The sequence below is a fragment of the Camelus dromedarius genome, chromosome 25, assembly GCF_036321535.1.
Source record: "Camelus dromedarius isolate mCamDro1 chromosome 25, mCamDro1.pat, whole genome shotgun sequence".
Taxonomy (NCBI): domain Eukaryota; kingdom Metazoa; phylum Chordata; class Mammalia; order Artiodactyla; family Camelidae; genus Camelus; species Camelus dromedarius.
Window position 1 is genome coordinate 12974987 of NC_087460.1, and position 20309 is coordinate 12995295.

At 38.8% G+C, this 20309-nt stretch overlaps 1 protein-coding gene across 2 annotated transcripts in view; it reads left to right on the plus strand.

Annotated features, from left to right (window-relative positions):
* The window catches only part of PDE3A (phosphodiesterase 3A), a 296337-nt gene extending 276686 nt beyond the window's left edge, over nucleotides 1-19651 (plus strand). For both annotated transcript variants that reach the window (XM_064479084.1, XM_010988838.3), the window contains exons 14-16: nucleotides 598-753; nucleotides 2564-2819; nucleotides 11281-19651. In XM_064479084.1, coding sequence (XP_064335154.1) covers nucleotides 598-753; nucleotides 2564-2819; nucleotides 11281-11522 — 654 coding nt within the window. In that variant the 3' untranslated portion in view covers nucleotides 11523-19651. The remainder of the gene's footprint in view (nucleotides 1-597; nucleotides 754-2563; nucleotides 2820-11280) is intronic.
* The last annotated feature ends 658 nt before the right edge of the window (nucleotides 19652-20309 follow it).

The following is a 20309-nucleotide window of genomic DNA, read 5'->3' on the forward strand; positions in this document are numbered from 1 at the left end:
TGTCAAATGTGAAAATGAAATGCAGTGAAGTATTTAATCAGAGGCAGATACAAAGGCATTGGTCCCAATCTGGAAACCTAGTAAGTTGAGATGGTATCGGTATATATTGTACTTTGTACTGCAGAGGAATAATAAAATTCTAACTAGCCTTGTGTTTTTGTTCACTTTAGTTTGCTCTCATCTCTGTGGGATACTAACATAAGTTAGCTGACAGTAGTAAAGGCTTCAAACACCTGAAGCAAAATTTCATACAGCAAAGATAAATGCCCAAATGTCAAGAAAATTTCTTATTCTTTGTAGCCACATTATTTTAATAGTAATTGATAATATATGCTAATATCAAGTAGCATTTGTTTTCAATTCCATAGTTAATCATTATTTTATCCACCATTTAGTATTTTGCTTTTTTGATGAACTATTTTACTATGAATTTATGCAATCCAATAACATTATTTTAAACAGCTGGGATGTTTCTCATGACTTAGCATTCTGATGTGCACATGGTAGGAAGACAATAAATACTACTTCTGTTTATTCTCCTGCTCAACTTTTGCTTTCACTGAGACAAAACTCATTTTAACTTTGCCCCTCGAACAGGTGAATGATGAAGTTGGAATAGACTGGACCAATGAGAATGATCGTCTCCTGGTTTGTCAAATGTGTATAAAGCTGGCTGATATCAATGGGCCAGCCAAGAGTAAAGAGCTCCATCTTCAGTGGACGGAGGGTATTGTCAATGAATTTTATGAACAGGTAACAAACTTACCTATTTATCTTAATCCTTATTTAGGCTGCTCATAAATTCCCTAGAACTCCCCAAAATTGTAAAAGTGTGATCAATCTATTTCATATTCATACTACCATCAGAAAATGCACTGGCCAATTTTAATCAGAGGACTTTAAAAAATGACAATAATTGGACTGAACTGTAACCATACAAACTCTTCAAGTTATTTCCAAGTGTCTTAGGAGAAGAAGGTATTGAGATAATGGAATGACCTCCAGGAACATTAGGAAGACCTTTGAAATGTTGTTCTTTCATTAATTTGGTTATAGTAGCAGACTAGTTTAAATTTATATGGATGAATGTGTATCAGATTGAGTTCATTTACTTTTGTAATAGAGTTCATAACAGCAGTATATGAAAAAGGTGAAAAATAGGCATTTTTTGACATGATAATGTAAGAGTTAGTGCACTACCAACAAACCAACCACAAAAACGTAAGCACAAGCGTGTCTTCCCTGCATTATCCTGCCCTGACCGAATCACACCTGAGACTCTGTGTTTAGTGCTGTGAACCACTCTCTTAAAAGGAATCTTGGGGTGGTAGAGGATGAGTAAAGGACAGGCATCAGCGACACAGAAGGACAGGAAAGAAGTGAAGACACTTACCTTAAGGAAAGACAGAGGTAATGTAATAACTTTTCAGATACTTAAAAGACTGACGTACAAATTTAGGATTGGGTTGATCATGACCTTGTTGTACAGATGCAAGGAAGTAAATGATATAAGATACAACAGGATTTGATTTATTTAAAAAAAAAATCCTAGATTTCTTTCTGTTTCCCTAAGAAGGGCATGACTATAGCCAGTCTATAGCAATTCCAGGGAGATAGATTTTAGGTCAATGTCAAAGAGAAATTTGTATTATTGGAGCCATCCAGAAATAGGATAAGGCACCTTATTAGGAAATTATTAGGAAATCACTTTTCACTGGACATATTTAAAGAAAGGTTAGAAACAACTTTTTTTGAGTATTATAGACAGGAGTCCTGTAAAATTAAGAGTTTGCTTTCTAGAAGATAATGTATTGCCTTTCCTTGGAATTCATTCATTCATAAGCAATCCTGAAATAATGAAATACAGAAAAAATGAAGAGAAAATTCACTTATAATAATTTCACTACTTAGGCGTAACTATTGTTATTTTGGTATAATTTCTTCATTATTTTGCTAGCTAACTTCTGGTTTATAACCTGGTATTTTTTTCCCCAGAAAGATGAGTCAGTTCAAAATAAAAATACTTACACAGTAGTACTGTTAAACATAGATTAATAAGAATATCAGAAATCATACAATCACAGAAGACATAATTCAACCAAAAGCTGGGTTAGATAGCAACTTTGAGGAATAAATTATTTTAAGCTTTCTGGCAGCCAAGGCCGAAAAAAAAAAAAAAAGAGAAAAACATGATAGATTATGTATTTGATAATGAAATCCAGTGCTGCCTTTTAAGATGCATTTATACTTGAATTTACACTCTAGTATAAGGAACACTGACTAGTGTGATAAGAAAGATCATCTCCTGAGACATTCAGCCACTTCTTGTATTTCCCACCAAACCCTCAAGATGACAAAAGTGTTCAATGGCAACAAGCAGTCCTATTGGAATCCTGGAATTTGAGTGAAGTGTCCTTGCAGTCAGGGGAGCGTTCACACGTCAATGTCTGGGTTCTTGCATATTTGCACATTTTGGGTGCCAAGTGAATGGGAGCTTTATGTAGATTTTAAACTTTTCCTTTGCCTTTCTAGTTAACTGTTCCTGCTGCCTTCCTATTTCCAGGGTGATGAAGAGGCCAGCCTTGGGTTACCAATAAGCCCCTTCATGGACCGTTCTGCTCCTCAGTTGGCCAACCTTCAGGAATCCTTCATCTCTCACATTGTGGGTCCTCTATGCAACTCCTATGATTCAGCAGGACTGATGCCAGGGAAGTGGCTGGAAGGCAGCGATGAGTCAGGAGATACCGATGACCCAGAAGAAGAGGAGGAGGAAGAAGCACCCAATGAAGAGGAAACCTGCGAAAACAATGAATCTCCAAGTAAGTTACAGAATCTCTCTCTGAGGGTTTTTCCTAGGGTTATTTTCTTCCTTAGGTCCCGATAAATTTGATGCTTCTTTTGAATCACCGTTTCTAGTCCAAATACCATCTGCTGCATTACTATGGAGCCCCCACCCCTTCCCCAATAGCATAATAATGGGAATCACAGACTATGGAATCCATCATAATATCATGTTCATACAAAGATACGTTCTCAGCCATGAAGCAAAAAAAAACTCAATAATCAAAACCTATTCTTCAGAGTATCTTAATGATGCAGTAATGAAAGGACTTTCAGATACCATCTAGACCAACCATTGGCTTTTAATGGCTTGACTGGGGGTGGGGGCGCCCTAAAGTGGTAAGAGGTAATAATCACACGTTCATTCATCTGATATTTATTAAATACCTACTCTGCCAAGCATTTCTTCAGCTACTGAAGATAGACAAAAGCAGAGATCAATCCTTGCCCTGTTAGACTTAAATTCCTTAATAAAAATTTTAAAAAGAAGGGGAATATGAAATAACACAGAAAGATTAAAATTGTAGATAAGATAGCCATGGAAGGTCTAAATAGGTTTTTTTTAAAAAAGGAGAGAAGCAAGGAAATGATCCATGGAAATAGATGCGGACCAAGAATTCCAAGGAGAGAGGAAAGCAAGCCACGTCAAGGTCCTGAGGTGGCTGTTGGCTGGGCCTTCATGGAGCATCAGGAGCGCGGGGAGGCTGAAGGAGAGGAAAGGTGTGGGGAGGTGGGGACAGCAGGGGGAGACGGTAGGGAGCCAGATGATGGAGGGTTTGAAGGTAGAACTCTGTAGGTCCCAGCATGGAGTCGGGCTTTTCCTCTGAGTCAGATGGGAAGCCATTGGCGGTTATGAGCAGAAGACTTAGTGATTCAACTTACATTTTAACTGGATTGCTTCAGCTGCTGAATTGAAAATATTGTCAAGTTTGGGGTAGGAGCAAGGGTACAAGCAAGGCATTTTTTTTCATATTCCAAGTGTTTTTATTCCGAGCAGTAGGTACAAAATATAGTGACAGATGTCTTATTCTGTATTCTTCATGCTGCACAGGCTCTGATTTGCCCCCCTGAGCACCTCTCATTTGATCTGCTTTTATAGATTTAACAAATCCCTAAATTTACTTTAGTGTCCACTTCCTTCTTGCTCTCACTGGCAGTCGAGACAAAGTTAGAAATGCATGTTTTCAGACTTCATTGAGGAACTCCAGATTGAGACATGCTAGACTGTGGAGTGAATTCATGGTCAGAGGAGACGGGTTCAATGGGAACGAAGCTCGAAGTCTAAGAGCAGTTGCTGGGCTCACTCTGCTCTTGCCTGGGTTGTTACGAGGCTGTTGAAATTATCCAAGTGAGAGACGACTGTGGCTTTGGACCAGGCTAGTGGCCACAGTGACAATGAGAAATGGTCCCATCTGGCCATTGATTTGGAGTGCATCATGTCCCCATTCTACTCCATTCAGCTTAATTGACTATAAAGTCAGATTATTTTTCTTCATCTCGACATATTCTCTGCTGTTTCTCCTGCCATAGGGAGAAGGCCCCAGGAGCATAACTAGTAAAACCAATAACCCTTATACTGACATTGCACAAATGCTGTCCCTGTGTTCTTGAGAACATGGTGTGTAGTTTCTGTCTACCCTCCTAAAGGAAGTACAGCTGTAATACTGATCATTTTCAAAGCCCTTACCAAAAATATTACCAACGAAAGACATTATGGTCATTTGTTTCTATTTGTTAGCAGTCAGGAAAATGCACGCTTAGTTCTCTTTGGCCATCTAGTAAAGAGATACTCTGCCACGGGTATTACCGCATTTTGCCCTCATATAAGTGCCCTGTTGTAAGCGCACATAAGCTGAGATAAAGAACTCATTATTGACCATAGGCGGGTGAGACGGGCAAATTTGGCTTCAGGTCAGATTTTGGCTTATGTTCTAACCCATATATTAACTTTTGTAGAGAATGGGAGGAAAATCAAGAGTTGTTTTCCTGCAATATTCTGTTATCAAAGTAATTTTATTTTATTCCTCCGATGCTTGTAAGAAGATTTCTATTTAAAAACCTTGTGCTGATCTGGGGAGTCAGAGGTAGGAGCCAAGATGGGCTTCATGGATTATTTATTCATTTGCTCATTTAATAAACATGCATTAGTTTTTTTTTTTTTTTTTTAACTTTTTTTTTCATCCAAAGAGCCAGGTAACTTTCTAAGGACTGGACAGTTTTTCCACTGACTGTTATTGGAAAGAGTAGGCTTAGCCTCTGGAAGAGCTTTGTTCCCATGGGTCCTACCTGATGGCTATTTGGACTCAAACACATTGAAACTACACACTCATAATCCAGGCATCAGGAATTGGAGAACCTAGGCCAGGAGATTTAACAGGCTCAACTTGTCAGCACTGGCCGTAGCAGCAAATACCAACAACCAAATATTTGATTTGTGTCTGTCCTTTAAGGTTTGGGTTGCCGTAGTGACATCCAGGTTCCAATCTGTGACTCTCCTGACCTTCCCATTTTTTATCAAGCTCACAAAAGCGGGAATGGAAATTCTGTGGATTCTGTTTACTAGAGACATCTAAAAGTCAACTCGTCACCTTACATTAAAATTTAAAATATCCATCAACAATGCTTGGATAACCATAGCTTTTGAAAAATTATCTTTGAAGTATCCCTTTATGGCCAAGACAGTGATAAATGCTGGGCACTGTTAGTAGTCAGTAAAAATTGGCCACATGGCATAGTGGAATTCTAGAAATGGAAGGGGAATCGGTGATCATTCAGTTCAGCTGCTCCATTGGGCAGAAGTCTAAACTGAGGCTCAAGTTAAGTGACATCCCAAGGTATGGATGGTTTCTGCAGGACCAGAAAGGAAACCCAGGTTTTTAACTCCATTGTTACTGACATTAGTAATTTTCATTTCAGGATTCAGATTGACTGAGACGGTTAACTTGATTTAGCCTGAAGCTTAGATTTCAGGGGAAAAATTTAAGTACGCACTGATAATTTCAGTAATTTGCAAAACTTGGAGATCTCTCAGGAAACACAGAATAAAATGTTTCAATATGGTATCCTAGGGAAAGAAGGCTTTTTCCCCACCTCATAATTAAATCTGAAAGATTCCCACAGCGAACTAAGAGATTTCTAATGAAGTACTAAGCTGCATTTAGAATTTGAGCAGTGAAAGGCTCTTTGTTCTCATTTCAAAAGGTTCCAGTGCTGAACAATTTGGCTCCCAATACAGGCATGTTTTAGACCACCTGCAGACTCTAATCTACGCAAATGTATTTGGTACAAACTTTCTTCTACGTCACCTTATTCAATTTAATTCCAGAGAGGTTTATTGCTAACGTTTAGCAGCACTAATAAGAGAACAGCTGCTCTCACGGGGACTGCCCTGAAAGGAAAAAGAAAAACTGAGCTTTTGTTAGCTTCTTCTCTGGGAATGCACTGCCATGAATGTGTATAACCTTCGGATGGAGTAATCACCTTGAGCCGTAGAATAGGTCCTATAACTATGATTCAAGTCCATCCTTCAGCCAGTGATCATCTGTAACTCTCTGGACTCAAAGGATTAGGTTAAAAAGTATATTAACATTTAAAGATCTCTCAACAGTGGCTGATTTGTACTTACCTACAATAAAAACAACGTAGAAAGAGACAAGTAGATCACTTTGGTGGAAGAGTAATTTTAAAGATTTGCTCTTGAAAATCAAATGTACTAATGTATTTTATTGATTTTTATGGAAAGAACTCAGACTTCTTTAGATTTTCATTTATGTGCCCTTGCTAAAAAGCTTTCAGTTGAAGAAATTAATGTCATGCTCCAGGGCCCATGCCCTCTGCCTGCACGTGTTCTGGTCACTGCTAGAGATGTTGCCAGCCACTTCTTCACCCAGTGTATTTAATTCTCATCATTTACATCTCAGCTCAAGTGTCCTGTCCTTTGGAAAAAGTCTGTTCTCTTCCCTCACAGGTTGAGTCTCTTAGGTTGCCACACTTTGATCTGTCAAGAGAAACTACACTGCACACCTGTTAAAAATGGCAAGGAAGACTTTCTTCAAGACTGTTGCAACAGGAGAGAGAGAAATCAGGCTCAACTCCATTAAAACAAAGGCAGGAGAGTTCTTAAGCCCTGGGGGGAGCTAATGAAAATGTACTGGAGGATCTCAGAGGGGAGTTAGTCAATGTGTTTAGGCCAGTTGTGTTTGCTGGCCGGCGCTTATTAAAGTTAGGCTCCTACCCTCCTACGGAGAAGGGCGATAGGGACCCTGTCTTTCTTAATAATTGCTGTTCAAAGGGATGGCTCCCAGGTCCTGGGGGAAGATGTTCCTGGATTGTCAGACTGGCTAGTGGCCAGGAGAAGATTTATCTCCTTTACAAAAGGGCAGAGAAAGAACTTGCAATTACAAGTTTTGGGGGGGGTTTGTTAATTGGAAGTATGATTGATATACAGTGTTAGTTTCAGGTGTATAGCAAATGATTCAGTTACGTATATATGTGTGTGTACACATACATTCTTTTTCAGATTCTTTTCCATTATAGGTTATTACAAGATATTGAGGATAGTTCCCTATGCTGTACAGTAGGTCCTTGTTCTTTATTTTATATATAGTAGTTTGTGTCTGTTAATTCCAAATTCCTAATTTATCCCTCCCCACCTCTTTTCTTTCCCCTTTGGTAACCGTAAGTTTGTTTTCTATATCTGTGGGTGTTTTCCTATTTTGTAAATAAGTTCATTTGTATCAAAAGTGATATTGTATGATTGTCTTTCTCTGTCTGACTTCACTTAGTATGATAATCTCTGGGTTCATCCAGGTTGCTGTAAATGGCATTATTTCATTCTTTTTAATGGCTGAGTAATACTCCATTTTATGTATCTTCTTTCTCCAGTCCATCTGTTGATGGACATTTAGGTTGCTTCCGTGTCTTGACTGTTGTAAATAGTGCTGCTATGAACACGAGGTGCATGTATCTTTTCAAGTTAACAGTTTTATCTAGATATAGGCCCACGAGTGGGATTGCTGGATCATATGGTAAGTCTATTTTTAGTTTTTTAAGGAACCTCCATACTGCCCTCCATAGTGGCTGCACCAGTTTACATTCCCACCAACAGCGTAGGAGGGTTCCTTTCTCTCCACACCCTCTCCAGCATTTATCATTTGTAGACTTTTTAATGATGGCCATTCTGGCTGGTGTGAGGTGATACCTCATTGTAGTTTTGATTTGCATTTCTCTAACAGTTAGTGGTGGTGAGCATCTTTTCATGTGCTTGTTGACCATCTGTCTGTCGTCTTTGGAGAGATGTCTATTTAGGTCTTCTGCCCATATTTTGGTTGCTTGTTTTTTTGTTATTACGGCGGATGCGCTGTTTGTATACTTTGGAAATTAGTCCTTTGTCAGTCGCATCATTTGCAAATATTTTCTCCCATTCTGTAGGTTGTCTTTTTGTTTTGTTGATGGTATCCTTAGCTGTGCAAAAGCTTTCAAGTTTAATTAGATCCCATTTATTTTTGCTTTTATTTCCATTACTCCAGAGGACAGATCCAAAAAAACCACTGCTGTGATTTATGTCCAGGAGCGTTCTGCCTATGTTTTCCTCTAGGAGTTTTACAGTATCTTGTCTTGCAGATTTTAATATTTTCTCCTTATCCTTAATTTTGTCAATTTGATTACTGTGTCCCTTGGTATATTCCTCTTTGGGTTGATCCTGTGTGGAACTCTGTGCTTCCTGGGCTTGGATGACTGTTTCCTTTCCCAAGTTTGGGAAGTTTTTGGTTATCATTTCTTCAAAAATTTTCTCAGGTCCTTCTGTGGCCCTTATAATGCAAATATTAGTGTGCTTCATGTTGTCGCAGAGTTCTCTTCTTTTCATTCTTTTTTCTATTCTGCAGCAGTGATTTCCAATAATCTTCTAGCTCACTGATCCGTTCTTCTGCCTCATTTAATCTATTCTTGGTTCATTCATTTCAGTAATCTTATTCTTCAACTCTGGGTATTCTTTATATTTTCCAACTCTTTGCTAAAAACTCTGCTCTGTGCATGTATCCTCCTCTAGAGTTTTCGGAACATCATCCTTACTCTAAACTTTTTCTCAGATTGCCTGTCTCCTCATCACTTATTTCTTCTTCTGGGATTTTATCTTGTGCCTTTTCCTGGGAGATATTCCTCTGCTGCCTCATATTGTCTTTCTGTTTGTATTCTTAGGTAGGTTAGTTACGTTCCTTGACCTTGGAGAAGAGGCCCTCTGTGGGAGGCATCCTGTGCGTCCCAGCAGTACACTCCTCTCTTGTCACTCAAGGGCCAGGATCCAGCTGGTCCCAGTATAGAGTGTGGTCTGTGTGTGTGTGGATTCCTTCCACAGGCTTTGGGATTGTTTTCTTATTTCTGGTATCTGCCCCCCTGGTGGATGAGGCTGGACTAGAGGCTTGTGCAAGAGGAGGCACTGTCTGCCCTCTGCTGGGTGAAGCTTGGCCCTGGACCTCTGGTGGGTAGGGCTGTGTCTAGAGGTGTTTGTGGCTCAGGAAATCTGTTGATAGGTGGGGCTAGGTCTTGGTGCTAATGATCCAATCAAGATTTCAGCCTCCAGGAAAGCTCACATAGATGAACACTCCTGGAATGTCTGCCACCAGCTTTTTTGTCCCCAAGGTGAGCCACAGCCATCCACTACCTCCCCAGGAGACCCTCCAAAACCAGCAGGCAGGCCTGGCCCAGGTTCCTATGAAATCACTGCCTCTGCCCTTGGACCCAGTGCACATGCGCTTCTGTGTACACTTCCCAAGAGAATGAAGTCTGTTTCCCACAGTCCTGTGGGGCTCCTGGGGTTAAGCCCTGCTGGCCTTCAAAACCAGATGTCCTGGGGTCTCCTCCTCCCAATGCCACCTCGGGCTGGGGAGCCTGATGTGGGGCTCTGAACTCACTCCTGTGGGATGGCCTCTGCAACTTAATTCTTCAGCTTGTGGGTCACCCACCCCAGGGGGCATGGTGCTCAATTAAATTGCAAGCACGCCCTTCCTACCATCCTGGAGCTCTGGTTCCCTCTTTGTGTTTCCAGTTGAAGATCTTTTTTGCTAGGTTCGTCTTTTTCTCCAGTGGTTGTTTAGCAGTCAGTTGTGGCTTTGTTGTAGTGAGGAGAGGTGAGCTTGTGGTCCTACAACTCCGCCATCTTGACCAGAAATCTGAAATTGGTTTTTATTACACTTTCTCAATCAAGAGCTGTAATTCTGTGAAAATCGTCTTTAGAACTTCCGTATCGAAAGCATTAAACTGTATGGTCGCACGACTATAATTATTTAAGTGCATACTTGCTGAGCCTCGTCATGCATAAGAAATGTTCAGGTCTTTACAAGACTCCCTTAAAGAGGCTACAGTCTAGTAAAGGAGTTGACTCTTAGAATATATGAGAACAAGATAGGTGCCTTAGAGTATATACATTATTTAGGACACTGGAGTTCTGTCCCTTGTAACAAAAACACTCAGATGAGTATATACCAAAGGGCAATGTTCTGGTTCATGTAAAACCTGTTCTTATCTGTGACTTACCTGCCTGACAGCATGTTCTTTTAACCTTGCTTTCTTTTCATGAAACTGGAATTAAATAGTCAGCTCTATGTTCACTTCATTCCAGACACACGAGCAGAGAAGAGCCCCAAACCTCATTTCCTGACCCCATACTTGTTCTGTGCTGCTGGGAAAAATCTCAGCTGACTTGTGTCACATGCCCACCCACTGGCCAATCACTATGTGACACAGTCATGTTGTCAGGAGAGGGGTGAGGAACTAGAGTCTGACCACTTCTAGAAATGCGTAACTGAAAGGAAGGGTGAGCATTCCCCCACGTGACTGACTTTGGGTGCAAAGTTACCAGAAAAAGAAAGAATGATCATGAGAAAGAAGAAGAAAAGAAACAGTATCAAGAGAGTTTAGAAGAGACAAATTATTTCTTAGAAGAGGAATAATCATAAATGGACATGAAGTCTTGGGCTGAGAAGAGCATTTCAGCGTGAGGGGCAGTTCACTGCATAGGTGGAAAGGAGAGCAGAGAAGGATAAACAGAAGCCAGGTTGCAGGCAGAGGAGGACTGTGTGTGTGCCCCAGAAAGAAATTAGTCTGGTAGACTTTGGTGAGTTGAATTGGTTGAGAAAGCAAAGGAAGACATAACAAGAAGTTAGTTATTCCAATAATCTAGGTAGAAAATCTTGGGAGTCACAACTCTAAGATACAAACAGAACTCTGTAGTGGATGTTACCAGATACTGAATACTGTTCCCAGTACGTCTCAGTGATATAAAGCCATCTTCCCTTTCTTTTCCCTCCTCTCGAAAATTATTATTCACAATATACAAGTCAGGTGATAAATGCATGTATCCATTTGGTACTTAACTCCTATTAATAATGTGAAGAGAGAGAACTGTCATGTAATAAGTAGTCTAATTTGGTGTTTTCTCAGGAAAGAAAACTTTCAAAGGGAGAAAAATCTACTGCCAAATAACTCAGCACCTCCTGCAGAACCACAAGATGTGGAAGAAAGTCATTGAAGAGGAACAGCGGCTGGCGGGTGTAGAGAATCAGTCCCTGGACCAGTGCCCCCAGCCGCATTCCTCAGAACAGATCCAGGCCATCAGGGAAGAAGAGGAAGAGAAGGGGAAGCTGAGAGGAGAGGAGACCCCACCCCCAAAGCCAAACCAGTGACAGTGGATAGGATGAGCTGTGTTTCCGAACAGAGTGACTTGTCACAGACTCCTTTCAAGCCAGCACAACACTTAGACACAACACTGTAGAAATACATGAAGATGGGCAAACGGCTATTTGCATTTTGGGATTCTTCGCATTTTGTGTTTATTTTTACAGTGAGGTTAATGGTTTAAAAAAAAAAACAACTCTTGCTCAGAGAAGCTTTCACATTGTAACACCAGCTTCTAACGGATTTTTTTTTTTCAAAGGAAGACATAGATATGTGTGTGTGTATATAAGTTCTCACGTACATACATGTAAAACATATTCACAGACACACACATACCCACTGAAAGCCGGGATTACTGGCGCCACAGTTTAGTAACACTCATATTAAGATATATAGTGGTCACTGTGATATGATATAGTAAATCATAAAGGGAAAGATGAAGGAGAAACAAACCACAAAGGAGATGGTGCGGCTTAGAAGGAAACCAGTGCAGCAAATGTGGGTTACACTAAGCAGCTTTTGCTCTTAGTACTGAGGGATAAACGCTCCAGAGCATTGTTTGAATTCTTACACATCCTGCCAACGTTGCGCGCGTGTGTCTGAGATAGAGAAGATGGAAAGGGTGCTCGCGTGTATGTACGTCTGTGCGTATGTAGAGATTTTTGTGCTTTCAGTTGTTCACAGAATTGCAGCCGACGACCCAGCACATGTGAACAAACAGGATGAAGTTCACTCTGGAGGGTCTCTGACAGACAGCCACTGCAAACACCTTCCATCTGGCTTCAGGCAAAGCCCCTCTGCGGAGGGAGGGGATGGGCAGGCTGGGGGAGAGGGCCCTGGGACTGGTACTACTGCCGTGCACCACTTGGAGGCTCTCTGTCACCAGCCTTAAAAACCAGGAAGACAGGCATTTTCCAGTCTCTTCGCCTAATGAATGTAAAGGAGCTATTCGTCTGTGAGTATGTCTGTTACTCACCTAAGATCAGGTCACCAGTTAAGGGGATGCATTCTTCACGTGGAGACGCGTAGGAAGGAGCTGGAGTCGGGTCTTCCCATCAGGTTAGAGTTCTAAAAGGTTGCCAGAGAAGACTTGGGAAATGGCTCTTAACAGGGCTCTCCCATGTCTCAATTGGCTGCAGAACAGAAGAAAAAAGGCAGGCAGGTAAACAGAAACCACTTTGGGATCAGCAGTGAAAGGTGAAGGGCTTCAACCTAGGGCCTGGTGGTTCTGACACAGTGCAAGCCTGATTCTTGGCCACTGTTGACAAGTGGCTTTTGGGTGGCGAGGGTGCAGCGACAGCCCTGCTGTGGTATTTATTCCAAGCGCGGTGTGCTGGGGTGGCTTCTCGTGGCAAGGAAGACGCCAGAGGGATGTGGCGGGACTGGGCCTATAATGGAAAGTCTTTTTTGTTTTGTTTTGTTTTGTTTGGTTTGTTTATCTACACTTGTTTATGCTGTGAGCCAAACCTCTATTTAAAAAGTTGATACTCACGTTCAATATTTTATTTCATATTAATTATTATATTTGTCATGAATAGTTATCTTGGTGTAAATATACAAGATTTGTTTTTGTTTCTGTAGATAGTAAACTTTTTTTTTAAGGGAAAAGGGAAACTTTTATAAAGTTCTATTTTAATCACCATTTTGATACATTGTAACTATCTCCAAGCCCAGTAAGAGAGTGATGACTTATTTGCATGGAGGTCTATGACTAGCCACTCATCTACATATTCTAATTTAAATGATAACCTGATACAGTTATTTTATGCCAATTAAATGAGGATGCTGCAAAGAATGTTTTTTCGCTAGTAACTTTTGGATCCATGTCACGCAAGTGAAAGACTTTCTTAATATCAAATGTTTATAAATGGTGTCCATTTCTTCCCAGCATTTTTTCATTATAACTCTTCCTTTAGTACCACACCCGGACCTGCTCATCATCTAAACAATCTCAGCTTCCAGTAAACCCTGCTGCTGGTTTCTACTTTATATTCCATCTGAAATCAGAGAAAAAAGCATGTCTACATTTAAAAAATGCCTTTATTGCTCATAAATGGATAGGCTTCCCTTCTGAAGCAATGATTTTTACAATAATCCATGGCATTTTTTTAAATAAGGTAAAGATAATACAATCAAAATAAATGTGGTTTCAGGCAAATTTCTCAATAAGTAGGAAAATATGAAAAGGATCAAATGGATGCAGACTCTACCTAAATAATGAAAATCCTTTCTCTTTTTTTTTTTAACACCAGGTCTTCATTATTCCTTTTTTTTTTTTTTTTTAAGTATTGCCTATGTGTCTCTGTTTGTAAAACTTACTGTGAGTCAAACACATTTCCCCAGTGAACATAACTATTCTCCTTCCATTGCAAATAACAGAAGGGGGGAAAAAAGCATTTATACTCATATACCTCTTGGATCTAATTAACAAGAATAGTATTTTCCCTTGCTCCAAATGCCATATGTCTCTAAAATAAATCAAAGTCAAGGGAAAATCTAGGTGTGCAAGTAGAATGGTAAATAGTTGTGGGTTCATAACTGTATACTGGCAGCTTCATCAAAGCTATACAACCCCAGATAGGGGCCAGCCTGGCTGCCAGAGTAGAAGTTTAAGGACACACTGCCTGGTTTTGTTTTATTTTCAAGACGTGAAATAATGATGGCCAAAGCAGTGAGAACCTCATCAGTCTAGGCAGATGAATCATTTTTTTTTCTTCAAAAATAAATTGCCAACGTATTAAAGCTAGAAGTCAATTCAAATAAATGAATGGAGAATCATCAAGGGTGTGACTTTCATACACACCTGGTACATCGCAAAGGATGCCCCAGGACATGAAACCCTATTTTCTGCTAGTGATAGTCTCCCCGCCCTCGGTGACAGCAATATGACTGTGTTCACTTCCAACTCTGGAGCTTACTTCCTGTGGTGCCAGTGTATTTGTTGCAATTTACTACATTTTTATATGAGCCTAATTATATAGGTGCCATTAGGTAAACTCAGGTCTTTCAAATGAAGGAATGTCTCGCCCATTTAGGGAAAAGGGTAATTGTATAGACAGCCATGGAACTAAGGTAGGAAAGGCTGGAACTGGTGGCCTTGCTCCTCTGTTAAGGAAAAGACCAGGTAGACTGAGAGTCTCATTGATGTCATTTCCAGCATGCTAATGGAATGTCTTTCTGGTTATCTAAGCCAGTCTTGAGAATATTGTTTGCTTGGTGAAAACACCACTTTAGCATATTTTTTACACTATTACTTGTTTTTTGTCATTTCTGTTAAGACCTGGTTTTGCTCTCAGTTGAAGATGGATACGGTAGCTTTGTACAGGGATTTATCTATATTGGTCTTCATCTGAGCAGTGAAGGAATTTCCTCCTATTATGGTTAGGAAAATATCCACTTTCTAAAAACAGAATCCCCAATTGTGTCTGTTCCGTTTTGATGCAATCCCAGAACGAATCCCAGCCATTGCAGTCCCAATAAAGCTAAAGACAAGGGACTGTATGTCATGCAGACGTCATATTACATGTATGTATTATAATTTCCTCATGTCCCTGCCTCTCTTGATTTGCAATTTTACAATGTCCCCCTGTCACTTTCCCAGAGGACTTTCTTTGAAGGTAAAAGCTGTGCAAAAGGCATGAGACTCAGGCCTATTTTTTTTTGTTGTTTAAATGATGGAAAAATATAAATTATTTTCTAAGTAATAAAGCTATGAAAATTATCATTGTAAATAAAGTCTAAAGTTTGAATTGACTGCTTTACAAAAGTGAACTGTTTGTGTGGTGAACAACTCCTGACTAATGAGAAGTGACTCATCCAAACATCATTTCTGTTCTACTTTGGCAGGTATTTTTGGTGCTTCCAAGTCAGTGTGGGGATCGCCCCTGTCCTTGTCATTTAGGGCATTTCTAAAATAATAATGAAAACCACAGAAAAGGTCTTGTCCTTCTCTCCATCCTAAGTCTGATTCCCACCTGATGCTTCTCCTGGTGTATGTGCCATTTTGGAAATCAACTGCCTTTTCCAACTGGCAGAAGGCTCCAGTAAAACAGGGTTCTGTCAACTTCCAGGGTCTAGAGGAAATCGAATTCCCTGTACTCTAGAGATGATCAGGTAATGAATGGGTGTGGGAAAAAATAAAATCTGAAATGCTAACAGCTCAACTCCAGACATTTCAGCACTAAAATATCTATATACTCTGAAACCAAACAGTTTCTTTCATTTGCCCTCTCTCCTAGCAAGCAGCAAAACAGTGTACGACCAGTCATTCATCTCTCTCGTGAGTTTTCTATGAGTAAAACTATGAACTTTCTGATCCTGTCAGTCCATTTTTCTAACCTACTGAACAAAACGGAACTTTAGGAGACCAGTTCGCCATTTTAGGTCAAGAGTGTTCCAAAGTTAAATTATTCTTAGCATTTCTAATCAGAGCGAAATATACCAGTTTTAGGTCCTACAGGAGTATCAGTTTGTTCTCTAGAAAAATATTCAAATTACTGAAAATTTGGGAGTACATTAAACTTTAAGCACTGACTCAATTAATTACAAACAATGCATTCGATAAAGAACTTAAGTTGGGATTTGCATAACTGTTGTAGTTTTGCACTGATGAACCATGGCCAGGGAGGAACAAGAACATATTTTTCAATCTTTTGTACGCACTGTGGACGTTGGGCAGTCTGTCCTATTACCTAACAGATTTCATCTGTTAGTGCGATGCTGTTTCTACCCTACCTGCACTGATCCTTAAGTTCACACAATCAGATCACTCTAACAGTAGGCTAACAATGGAGACAAAAAATAATTGAGCATTTTGTTGCTAAGTATGTTTGAAGACACAAAATTGAAGACTAAGGCATTGTTTAGTTAGTGGAACTCAATATGCTGATTCAAATCTACTGATCAGTATAAATTGTGTTAGCAGAGCTAAGACTATAGGCTATAATGTGATGATGTACAGACGGAAAACAAAATTGGCTTTTGACATATGCTGAAAGCTTTTATGAATCCAAATTTCCCATCTAAAGGCAGCTAGTTCTTCTCCATATCCTACTTTTAAAGTTGATTACCTTGACGGGCACTGGTATGGATTTCTGCTTCCCTGAGGCATTGTGGAGCCAAGAAAAGGCAAGCTTTCTTATTGATAAGAAATACTGAACATATCCAAGTTCAGACACATTCCTTCATTATTTCACATCAAGAAGTGGTTTTTTGATCATGCTAATAATTCTAATAAAAAATGCTTCAAAGAGAAGAATATTAAATCCTATGGAAGTACTATCAAGAATTTTAAATTTATTTTTTTGAAGCAAAGCTGTTAAAATGTTTTAATCAGCTAAAATGAAACCAATAAAATGACATTTCATTGTATAGAGACACTAAATATTTTGATATAATCACAAGTATTATGTAATAGGAAACTGGAAAGAAGAATATTTAATTATTTTTCTAATGCCCCTCATGCCTCAGGGAAGAAAATGTTTTATGAAGAGTCCAATAAATATGTGAAATAGGTAAAAATAAATTTAGTCCCCATAATTAAATTAGATTAAGTGTACAGATTATAGTCTTGAGTTATTCCCCCCTAAAAAGGAATGTATTATCCAGTGATTTGTTGTGGATTAGGTTATTTCAAAATAAATGTTTTGTTAATACAGATTATGTTTTACTATATTCTAACACCAGCAACAACCCCAATACTTATCTTCATTACTAAGAAAAATCTTAATCTTGACTTTCATAGAGGAAACACTGACCAACCAATAAACCACACACACGACGTTCATCTGCCAAGAGCAGTCAAATGGCAGGTTGGAATTTGAAATTCACCAATAGAAAACGGATAAAAAATGTTTTTAAAGCTTAAACAGTTTAAATTTTTGGTGTCAATAGAAATACCTATTTCAAATGAAACACAGGATAGCAGAGAATTATTTCTTCTTTAAAGTGGAAAAACAAAGTTAAACTCAGGAGCAAAGTATGACTTCTCTCCAATTTTACTTCTCTAACTCAAAATTAGTAAAGGAAAATTCATCAGAAATTCTCTTCTGCTAAAATAAGGAGAAAGATGCCTTTCAGTCCAAGTTTTAACTCCCCACACCCAGTCTCCATTGTGCAGCCCATGGTACTGAACAGCAGAAAAAACAGCTGTGGATTGGGAGTGAACACTACATGAAATATGAAGGGCCTTCCCAGGACACCTCGCCGTCCTTCTTCTGGCAAACCAATTTAGTTATCAGTTACTCTGGAGTAAAGGGACTAAATGAGTCCCTGTTTCAACTCTGACTTCCTTTATGACAATCAGCACTTATACAATTCGGATTGTGAACTAGCCCTTAGCTCTTGGAAACTGCTGCTTGAGTAACTTTTGAAGGAAAGGATTTTTTTTTTATTCTATTAATTTTACTCTCTATCTAAGAGCAAAATATTCAGATGCTTTAATGTGAAATTAAAATTGTTTAAAGATGTTTTGTGTATATAAGCTGTTGGTGAATAGACTTCTCATCACGTTTCCTTTAAAAATGAACTGATTATTTTTATGACTCAAAACCCCATATTATACCAGATATTTCAATTTAGCTATGTATAATAATCCAGTACTCGAGTATTGCTATCTTTAAATAACAACCCTGACATACCTATTTATCACCTGTCAGTGGGGTTTCAATGGCTTGATTTTAAGTATGTATTTGTTCATTAGTTTAAAAAAATCACTATTTTAAATACTCTGTAAAATATGTGCATGGGATTTTTGCCGTATTATATTTGCATATGTATATTTTTCCATTTTTTTCCCATTTATGAGTTTCAGTTCATTTCCTAATACATCCTCACAGAAGAAAGCAAACCATTTTGGTTTGAACAAGAATAATTTGTTAGTTGACAAGCACTGGAAATAAATATCACTGAACCTACCACCTTCTGATATTTCTTCCTAGAAATTTTTTAATCATACAAATCACAAAATGAAAATTGGTGCTTTTATATTTTATAGATATTCTGAAACTCTCAATGCAAAAGAATAAAAACAAGATTCTCCCTAGCTTTCTATAACAGTATTAGGATATGCAACTGAAAGAACTTTAACTTGAATTCAGAGTGTTTTGGGTTTAGGTTGGTTCAGTTAAACTCATTTGGTTTTTGGTGTTAAAAATTTTTTTTTCTGATTCTCGATGGAGCAGTTGTTCTGATCAGTCATTACCTCTTCCTGCTAAAAACTTTCCTTGGAAAGTTCAAATTAGTATGTCCCAAATATTTGTCCTGTTGGATATTTGTAAACCAGAAAGTGTTGAATTAATTTAATTTAGTATTCCTAAAAAAGCAATATTTTGAAATAACTGCCAACCAAAGCAACAGTGTAAGGGACGTCATTTGTACATGATCATTTTTAACAATGTAATTCTCACCACTCTCAACAAACCTGAATGTTTGTTAATAAGTTTCCAAATCCATCGACTTTTAGAAACAAAAGAGTGAGGCACTGGACTCACGTGATCATTTTGCAATGGAAATAAATCCTGCCCTCGCACCTGTATCTTGCACTTACTATATATAGCAATACTGCCTATCATCGTGCCACAAGTATTTGTTACGTGACTTAGTTAATGGCTGATAAATGTTTTGTAAAATGTAGAATCTGTACAGAAAAAATATTAGATGAACTGTATTTATTTTTATTATTTTTTAGCTTAGACACTATAATGATGCTCCTTTTTCCCAGAATTACTGGAAGTGCCTCTTGGTTTTATATATACATATATATTAATGTTATGGTAAATACAGAACTCAAAATTATTAGAATTGTGTCACAGATGATCAATGTGGATGTTATAATGTGAAGATAATGTATCAAACAAATATAATTCTGTGGTATCATGTTTGATGTAGTCATTTGTACAACCCAAGTCCTTCATCCAGTTTGGAAGGCATCCTTTGCTCTCATATCCAAATGCAGTAGGCTGTTTCCCACCTACACCGCAGTGAGACAAGGACTCCTGGGGGTTTCTGTTCCCATGGTCATACCCCTCCCTCTATCACTGATGAATCCTTAGCTGCATTAATTGTCATCTAATTTTCTGCAGCTAAGCAGTGCCCTTTCTCTAATGAACAGTTAGCACCAAAACCAAGATACCTGGAATTCTGGTATTCAAATTCAGAGTCCTATGAAATAGTGCTGCCATTTACATCATGAATGCTACAATTTATCCTATAAAAATTATCTATGGATTCCCAATATATGGGATGGTTGGTTGTACCAAGTCAGAATTGTTTTTGTTCTGGGTATTTAAAAGCACTATAAAATTCTGAATGATTTGAAAACACTCAAATATAGTTTGATTTCCTCCATTACCTATGAGACAAAAGTCTAACTTCTAAGCCTAATATATTCAAAGCTCCCCTCACTCTGGCCTCAAACCATGTCCCCATCAAAAGAACCAGCCATTTATCATTTATATTTCTATATCTTAGGCAAATCAAATTAGTGGAGTATTTACACACTATACATTTTTTTCCCTTCATGCACGTATGCATACACACACACACACACACACACACACACGAATTCTTCCAACTACACACAGCACAACAGGGCAAGACTGACTATGTCTTCTTGAATTGTGGGTTCTGCCCCTCCCCCAGGGCTTTCCTCTTATGGTGATGCTCTGGTCCTCAGTGGAAGGGAGGCAATAACTCGGTAGATGGTACAGTCTGAACCTTAATCACCTTCCCTTCAGTTAGGCGCTATCAAATTGGCCTTAACTAAGGAAAGTTAATTTACCTGACAGGGTGTAAGA